The sequence below is a fragment of the Condylura cristata genome, unplaced genomic scaffold (genome assembly GCF_000260355.1).
Source record: "Condylura cristata isolate star-nosed mole 26May11 unplaced genomic scaffold, ConCri1.0 scaffold00024, whole genome shotgun sequence".
Taxonomy (NCBI): domain Eukaryota; kingdom Metazoa; phylum Chordata; class Mammalia; order Eulipotyphla; family Talpidae; genus Condylura; species Condylura cristata.
Window position 1 is genome coordinate 1,768,865 of NW_004567125.1, and position 8,286 is coordinate 1,777,150.

The following is an 8,286-nucleotide window of genomic DNA, read 5'->3' on the forward strand; positions in this document are numbered from 1 at the left end:
CTCTGGTGAAGCCTGTCGCCGCCCCTGAGCCTCTGGCCTGTACCCCAGTTCTGTATGCACAAATAAATAAATCTTTAAAAAAAAAAAAAAATGGCTAAGAGGGCCCTGCCTGGTGGCACAATGGGTTAGGACGTAGCTAGCTACACAGCTGCCTCAGTATGAGCTCAATCCGCCGCCCCGGAGGTGACCCACAATGGCATGGCAGACCTCTTCTAACCTGCCCACTGCTCCCCTCAGCAGCGTGCTTTGTCTATCTGACTGTTCTGTGCACCCCACCCCCAACCCCCATCTCTGGTGAATCCTCTCTCACCTGCCCTGCACCTCTGGCTTGTACTCCAGTTCTGTATGCATAAATAAATAAATCTTAAAAAAAAATGGCTAAGAATAAAAATGGGACTTCTGTAAGATCTAACAATACATCTATTAGATGTTTATTCAAGTAATTTGAAAACTCTAATACTAATACTTTTCTACAGCTAAAAACTCAGAGGTATTGTCCACAATTGCCAAGTCACAGAATCAACCGAAGTACTCTTCAACAGACAAGTAGATAAAGAAATCATGTAATATATAGTCAATGGAATATTACACAGCTGAAAGAAAACAAAATAGTGGCATCTGGGCAAAATGGCTAGACCTTGAGGTGATTTTATGAAGTGAAATAAGTCAAAAAGTGAAACACAGGTTATCAAATTGTTTCACTCATCTATAGAATATAAGTAACAAAAAAAAAACCATATAGGCAAAACACAATAGAAATACATCTTGAACTCAGCGTATAATGGCCTAGGAGTTAAGTCTCAGCACTATCACTGCTAAGGCCTGAGTTTTATCCCAGATAGTGAATTAACCCAATATGGCACAGTAGACCTCTCCTGTCTCTCCTTAGCAGTACATTACTGTAGATCCACCTGTTCTGTTCCCCACTGTCTCTGGTGAATCTTTTCAAACCCCTCCCCCACAGCACTGGCCTACACCCTATTTCTACATGAAGAAGAGTATAATGGTTATCAGAGGGAATGTGAAGAGGGAAGAGAGAATAGAAGAGGGAGGAAGATGGTGTATAAGCATGGGTGATTTGGTGGTGGGTGAGTAGAACATGTACATATGGAAGAGCACAATAGTAACCCCAAAAAATGAAAATAAAAAATTTTAGAAAGGCTACAATGGTTAAGTTTTGTGGTATATGTATTATACCCCAATTAAAGTAAAAACTATAAAAAGTTCATATACAAGTATATGAAGAGTCACTGTTTTTTTTTTTTAAGATTTATTTGTGCATACAAGAACTGGGGTACAGGCCAGAGGTGAGGGGATGAGAGGATTCACCAGAGACAGAGTGGGGAGCAGAACAGGCAAACCAACTGAAACACACTGCAAAGTGGAGCAGCAGGCGAGACAGGAGACATCTACCAGATCATATGGGTCACCTCCCTGGCCAGGGATAGAACTCATGCTGCAGTGGCTGTGGACAGCTTCATCGTGCTGCGCTTTAACCCATTACACAGCCAAGGAGGGCCCAAGAGTCACTGCTTTTGAAAAAATTTAAAAGGAAGATAACAAAGAATAGTGAGAATAAAGCTGGGTCCCCTACAGATCCTTGTAGTAGAATGCCACACCAGTCCTGGGGTACACTGAATTCCTCTGAGAAAAAGAATAAAACTTTTCTTAAATCAGTTATTTTGACTTTTCTGTTATCTACTGTTAACCCTACTCCTAATATACCCAAAAGAGAAAATGTGAAACAGGGACAAAACAGAATTCCATATCAATCAGGCATGAATCACGTAACATGTATCTGAAGAGGTAAGAACATGTATCTCTGAATCATATAGCTTCAAAGACCAGTATCACATCAATAAATAGTAACATAGTTAAGGGGGCCTCCTTGCTGGCATAGGACTATTAAAGTCTCAGCGCTATCAAGCTATCGCCAGTCACTGAGGCATGAGTTCTAATCCCCAGCCAAAGAACAGACCCACATGGCACAGACCTCTCCTGTCTCATCCACTGCTCTCCTCAGCACTGTATTTCAGTAGATCTGTCTGTCTGTTCCCCACTCTGGTGAATCCTCTCACCTCCTGCATTTCTGCCCTAGACCCCAGTTCTTGTACATGTAAACAAATAAAAATAAATTTTTTTTTTAAAAATGAAAAAGCTAACACAAACTGCAAAAGTTCTTTACAACCATACAATGGAAAATAATTTTTAACAAGACCCAATAAATAGAAACCTATTTGAGGGGAAAAAAAGTATTAATACAACACAAAAACAATTAAATGAAACCAAGTCCCTTCTTCAAAATTAATTCCAGGTGTATTACAAATAAGAACAGTATAACAAGTTTGTAGAATATGGAAGAGTATCTGCAGCTTCAAAGAAAGAAGTCTCACAACATTTAAAAATACTAAAAATATTCACTTTAAAATCTGGGTCCTCCTGTTTGTGCAGTAGGTTAGAGCAGTAGCACTGCAAAACTGGCACAGCCGCTTCAGTACGAGTTCCATCCCTGGCCAGGGAGCTGACCCACAAGGCCCGGCAGCCCTCTCCTGTGTTGCCCGCTGCTCCCCTCAGCAGTGTACTTCCTCAATCTGTTCTGTTTCCCACTCTGTCTCTGGTGAATACTCCCACTCTGATGAATAGTCTCACCTGCCCCCCCGCCCCAGCATCTCTGAGCTACACCCCAGTTCTGTATGCATAAATAAGTCTTTTTTAAAAAACTAAAAGCTTCTGAACTTTTTATTTTCCATTTATTAAATAAACCCCATTGTTATTGCTCCCTACAAAAAACAAAAGCAAGCAACAAGAAAAACTTCTGTTACTCAAAGCAGCATTAAAAGAATACAAAACAAGTCACAGAATGAAAAAGGTTTGGTTAACATATAATAAAAAATAACTTTACATGTAGCTTCCAAGGAAGCCCTACAAATTAGAAGAAAATGGCCACCGCCAACTCCACATTAAACAAGCACTTGCTAGGAAATCCAAGACTACCAAACACTGAAAAGGTGGCACAGGGGTTAAAGTCTCAGCACTATCAAGCTATCTCAAGCCACTGAAGCACAAGTTCTATCCCTGCCAGGGAGCTGACCCAGATGACCCAGCAGACCTCTCCTACCTCACCCACTGCTCCCTTCAGCAGTGTATTTCGGTAGATCTGCTGTTATGTTCCTAGCTCTGTCTCTGGTGAATCCTCTCACCTCCCATACCTCTGACCTGTACCCCAGCTCTTCTTGTATGCATAAATATAATAATTCAAAAAAAAAGTTGGAAACAAGCTTGTGTATAATGTAGGGAAGTATATACAGATAAATATATGTGGCCACTGAATATTAAGAGAACATAATGCAAGGGTCAAAGGTAATACTATTTACAATTACAGAAACATGAAAAGTTCTCAAAAACAAAAGAACAGAGCTTCACAGCAACAGGTTTATGGCACAATTCTATATACAGACATAAAACTTTATATACACAAAACAAAGCTATTTTTTTCAAGAACACACAGGTGTCAAATAAACCCATGAAAAAGTAATTGATAAGGGCATATACATAGTAAACACACATAATACACTACAGTGTTTAAAAAAAAAAAGCAGGAATCAGCAAACTTTTTTCTTTTAAGGCCCTTTAGGGCCAGATAATAAATATTCTAGGTTCTGTGGACCGTCAGGTCTTAGGGTCACTACCCAACTGTTCATTATAACTCAAAAGCTGGCAAAGGCCAACAATGAAACCAAATGGGCACTGCAGTATTCCATGAAAATTATGCTGACAATCACAGGGCCTAGAGCTAGGCTATAGTTTGCCAGATCCTAGAAAAGAGGAATGGGCTAAGGAAAGGGAGTGGGGGGTTGGGAGGTTGGGGGGTAATAAAGCATTTGCATTAGCCAAAGACAGAAGGTGCTTTGAATTATTTTCAATTCAATTCTGGTGAAATAAGTAATTTTTATTTAAGAAGGAATGGAGAGAGGGAAGGGAAAAAAAAGATGCCTTTTGTTTTGGTTTTCTTCCACTTACCTCCTTGCTGTCTGTCACAGGAACCCACTTAAATATCCTAAGGGATGTGTCACCTACAGTCACCCACTTTTTCTCCCTAAAAGAAAAGAACACATTTTAGAACTAATAAAATGTTCTCTGTTCTTAACAGCTGCTTTTCTACTTTTCAGCAGATCATTCCTTAAGTCTTAAATTGCCTTCTAAACTTCTACACCAAATTACCTTGTGCTTTTCAGTGCAAAATCACCCCCTTTCCCGAAAGCCTTCGCCCTGAAATTCCTTTGGCTATGAACCCTCTACTTGCCACTCTTCCTCATGTACTGCGTACCAAAGCTTTTTTTATCGCAGACTATACCATAGAGTGCAAGCACATTTTCAAACTCAGATATTTACATAACAGCACTTCTTTACATTCCAAAAACTTAGTTCAGGAGATAAAGGGCATATAAAGATATGCTCCTACCGTGGGGCTCATAAGGAATGAAAAATAAAGAGATCCTTGTAACACTTGAAAATAGCAAAGAAGTTAAGACAACTGAAGGCCTGATACCTGATTGAGGGGAGTACTCCTGTAGAACTCTGGACTGAAAAGGCCATTAAAAACTAATAGCAGAAGCAAGACAGGATGCCCCCCGATAACTGAAGGACACATCACTCTGACTTCTGAAAGAGGTGAAGCAAAGCCAGGAAAGAAAAGCTCTAAGATTTACTTAGAATAGTTTTTGAGATAAGCCTTTAAAAAGTCCCCCTACTCCCTTCTTTAATCACCCCCTATGCCCAGCACATATCTGGCAAGTGACATTCCTGAATAAGGGAAGGGACTAAGGATAAGCACAGGCAGGGAGGGGCCTACCCTAGGACTTAAAGAGTTTCAAGTCTAAATCTGAGGTTACAAAAAGCAAAAACTTGATAATACTGTTCAGCAAACAATGAGCAAAGAGTTTCTGTGATCTAACAAAAAAAATGAATTAATAACGTAAAAATTGGGAGTGCATTCCTAGGCCAGTCACTCCACTTCCTGATTCATTCAACAAATATTTGACATACATGACTCTGTGCTAGGCTCTGGACACATAAGGAACACGATGCAGTCCCTAACTTTGCAGTGCTGGTATTCCAGTTGGAGGCAGACATCAAACAATTCAATTCACAATTAATTACTTAATCATTCGTTTTAACCATATCAAACTACCATTTCTGTTCTTAAAAGGCCAAATAACAAGCAATCTGTCATGGTTCAATCTACTACAACTATGGATAGTTCTACGGAAGGGACCTGATCTAGACTGGGAATCTTAAAAGGTGTTCTTGAGGAAATAATTTAAAAATATATATATTTTTTATTTATTTATGCATATGAGAGCTGGGGTTGCTGAGAGGATTCACCAGAGACAGAGTGGGGTGCAGAACAGCATATCTACTGAAATACACTACTAAGGGGAGCAGCAGGCAAGAGAGATTAGCTGTGCCATGTGGGTCACCTGCTGAGACTTAACTCCTTAAGCCACTTGGGAGGCCAGAGGAAACAATTCTTGAGTTGAGCTAAGAGGAGAGAGGAAGAAAGATGCCAGGCAGCAGGAATAATAGTGTGGTTCCAATGGAAAGGAGGCCAGCAACCTGTGAAAGTGTATTTTGAGTCAGGCAGGTGATGGAGAAAAGGTCTTTGGCCTTTACAGCTAAAAGCAAGAAAAGGTTACAAAAGCATTATTTTCTAAGCAAGAGAGTACTAATGGTTAAGATATACACTTGAGAACTATGAAATCGCTCAATGCAATGTGAGGAAGGTACTGGGCAGTAATCAAGAGCTAAAAGCAGGTAATCCTAGAAGTCTGGTATGCAGCAGTAGGTCAGAGGCTGGTTATCTAGTCCAGGTTACTGTTAGGAGAAGGCCAGAAGAGAAAAATGTGTTAATTCGTCAGGATTACCGGGGGGGGGGGGGGCGGGGAGGTAGAAATTATAAATTATTTAACTCATATACGTGAAGCCCTTGAGTATTGCGATAAGGAACTCGGTCTTGTGGGGGAAAGACACAAAAAGTTCCAAGAGATGGAGACCCTAAGTGGGGTGAAAGGCCTGGAGGTTTCCAGGAGGAAGCTGACACACCTTCCTGAACTTCTGAATGATAGAGAAAATGCTGGTCAACAGCTATAAATACAGGTTTAATGTGACAATGTCGCGCATTCAATGAGTGACACCTGAGCCGCCCCTAAACCTGGGGTGGGAAGAGCGAAGGCGCGGGAAGGGGTAGGTCTCAAGTCCTCTAACAGCTCCAAGTCCACAACAGAAAACGCGGCCACACTCGCGGCGTGCGGCCAGTGTCAGGCCAGTGAGGACAGTTTTGATTCCCACTCGCGGGAGCTCCCTGGCAGGTAGGTACAGAGCAGCTCACCAAACTTGGACGAGTTAGAAAACGTAGAGCGCTCAGGCTGGCCGACGGACAGACAACACTCAGAGATAGCAGGACACACGACGACAGTTCGGAACGCAAATGCGCCCAGAGGTCGGCGGCGGGCCGAGCAAGGGTCCCCTCCCCCCGCCCCGGCAGAGCGCGACCGGAACCCCGCGGGTCCAGCCCGCTAGCGCCGCCACGAGCAGGTGGGCGGGCCTCCTAGCAGGGCGGCACGCTGATTGGTCGAGGCCAGTGCGCCCTCTGACCTCACGCCGAAGAGAGCGGCGCCCTCCTTCCACCTTCTCCAGCTCCCCCCTCCCCCCAGCGCCGGCCGGTCGGCTCCCACCCCGCCCGCCAGTGCGGCGCTCCGCTGGGCCTGCGCTGGCAATCCCCGCCTGTACCCTCGGGCCCGGCCCCTCACCATTTCCGCACTTTCTCGATGGCCGCCATCACCTTCTTGATATCATCCTTGGCCCGGCTGCGGGTCTCGGCCCGGACCGACCGGCCCGACATGGCGGCGGCGGGAACGGTGGGGGCCGGGGCACTGCTCCCAAGACACGGGGAATCGCGCGCCTCACGCGCCGCTGCCCGCTGCAGCAGCGTCACCGCGCCCGTCGCCCCCTCCGTGCGCGCGTGCGCGAGAAAGCGCGCGCACCCGCCCGCCCCTTGGGGCGCGAGGCCTCAGTGCGCCTGCGCGCTCCGCCCAGGGCATCAGTCCCTGGGTGCCCCGGGTGTCGCCGTAGCCCTCAAGCAGGCCTGGGGTACGCGGAGAGCAGGTGGCACGTGCTGCAGGCAGTGCGAGGTGCGACGCGTTGCCCGTGTGGTTCCTGGCTCTTTCCCAGGAACTTGAAGGGTTAGCACCTTCATCCTCTAACCAGGACTGCTGCTAGTGCCTTAATCTTACGGCCTTGACCCTAGTGGGACCAAGGTTCTGACCCACCTGTCTTGCTGCTCCCACCTATAAAGCTGTTCTTCAACCATGTAAGATTTCACACCTTCTTCCTACCTTTGCGCACACCTGTTCTCTCCCCTAGAATTTTCTTCCCTTGTGAACCGGTTGGAACTCACTTGGAAAAGCCTTCCCAGGAAGCCCTAGGGCTCTGCTTTGTTTACACTAAGCATTACATCATTGTCTTAATTGATAAAACTGTTGACTAATTGATGCCTGTTTTAGACAAGGTTCTGTGCTAAGTACTAAGGACAAAACCCAGGTATTTGCTTTCAAAGAGCTTCCAGTTTAGTAGCACATCTGTCCAGGAAACAGGCAGTAAAATGCCATTTGATGAAAGCTAGACTGAGGGAAGTACAGGTGATATGACAACCCTAACCTAGATGAGGGGTGTCCAGTGGCTTCTGGGGGTAAAGAGGAAAACCTCAAAGCTGACCATTGAAAAATAATAGGTATATCACTGCCAGGCCTAACTGTGTTCACAGACATTGTGGATGTGCAGTAAATGTTCAGGTAAATGTTGAATCCAGTGCAGCTCCATTGCTCTTTGGTCCGTCCCAGCCTGCCCCATCCCCAGCTCCTCAGCCCCTAGGCATTTTTGCCTGCAGTATGCAGGGAGACTCCTATAGGAGCTGCTTCAGGAGATGTAAAGGAAGCAGGTGGTAGCTTGCTTTGACTGTTTGTGGTTGCTGCTCTCACCTCTAGAGAAACCTGTGTACCCCCAGAAAAATGCCTAGTGAACTCTTAACCGTTCAGCCTTTCAAGAACTGCCAACATTATGGCTTGATTAGCATGTCATGAGCAGCCCAGAAATAGCATCTGTCTGACTTAAGAGTAGAAGAGCTGCACCAGCTTGTGGAGGGAAAGGATGATTCTAGAAATAATGGGATCAAAGGTGACACATCTGTTTCCCAAACCCAACTCATGCAAAATAGCTCAACATAAGCAT

General features: G+C 44.8%; 1 protein-coding gene across 1 annotated transcript in view; it reads right to left on the reverse strand.

Moving 5' to 3' along the window:
• The window catches only part of BCL7B (B-cell CLL/lymphoma 7B), a 16,356-nt gene extending 9,311 nt beyond the window's left edge, over positions 1–7,045 (reverse strand). The window contains exons 1-2 of the mRNA XM_004688289.1: positions 6,810–7,045; positions 4,021–4,096 (exon numbers count right to left, since the gene is read on the reverse strand). Coding sequence (XP_004688346.1) covers positions 4,021–4,096; positions 6,810–6,901 — 168 coding nt within the window. The 5' untranslated portion in view covers positions 6,902–7,045. The remainder of the gene's footprint in view (positions 1–4,020; positions 4,097–6,809) is intronic.
• Positions 7,046–8,286: the final 1,241 nt, after the last annotated feature.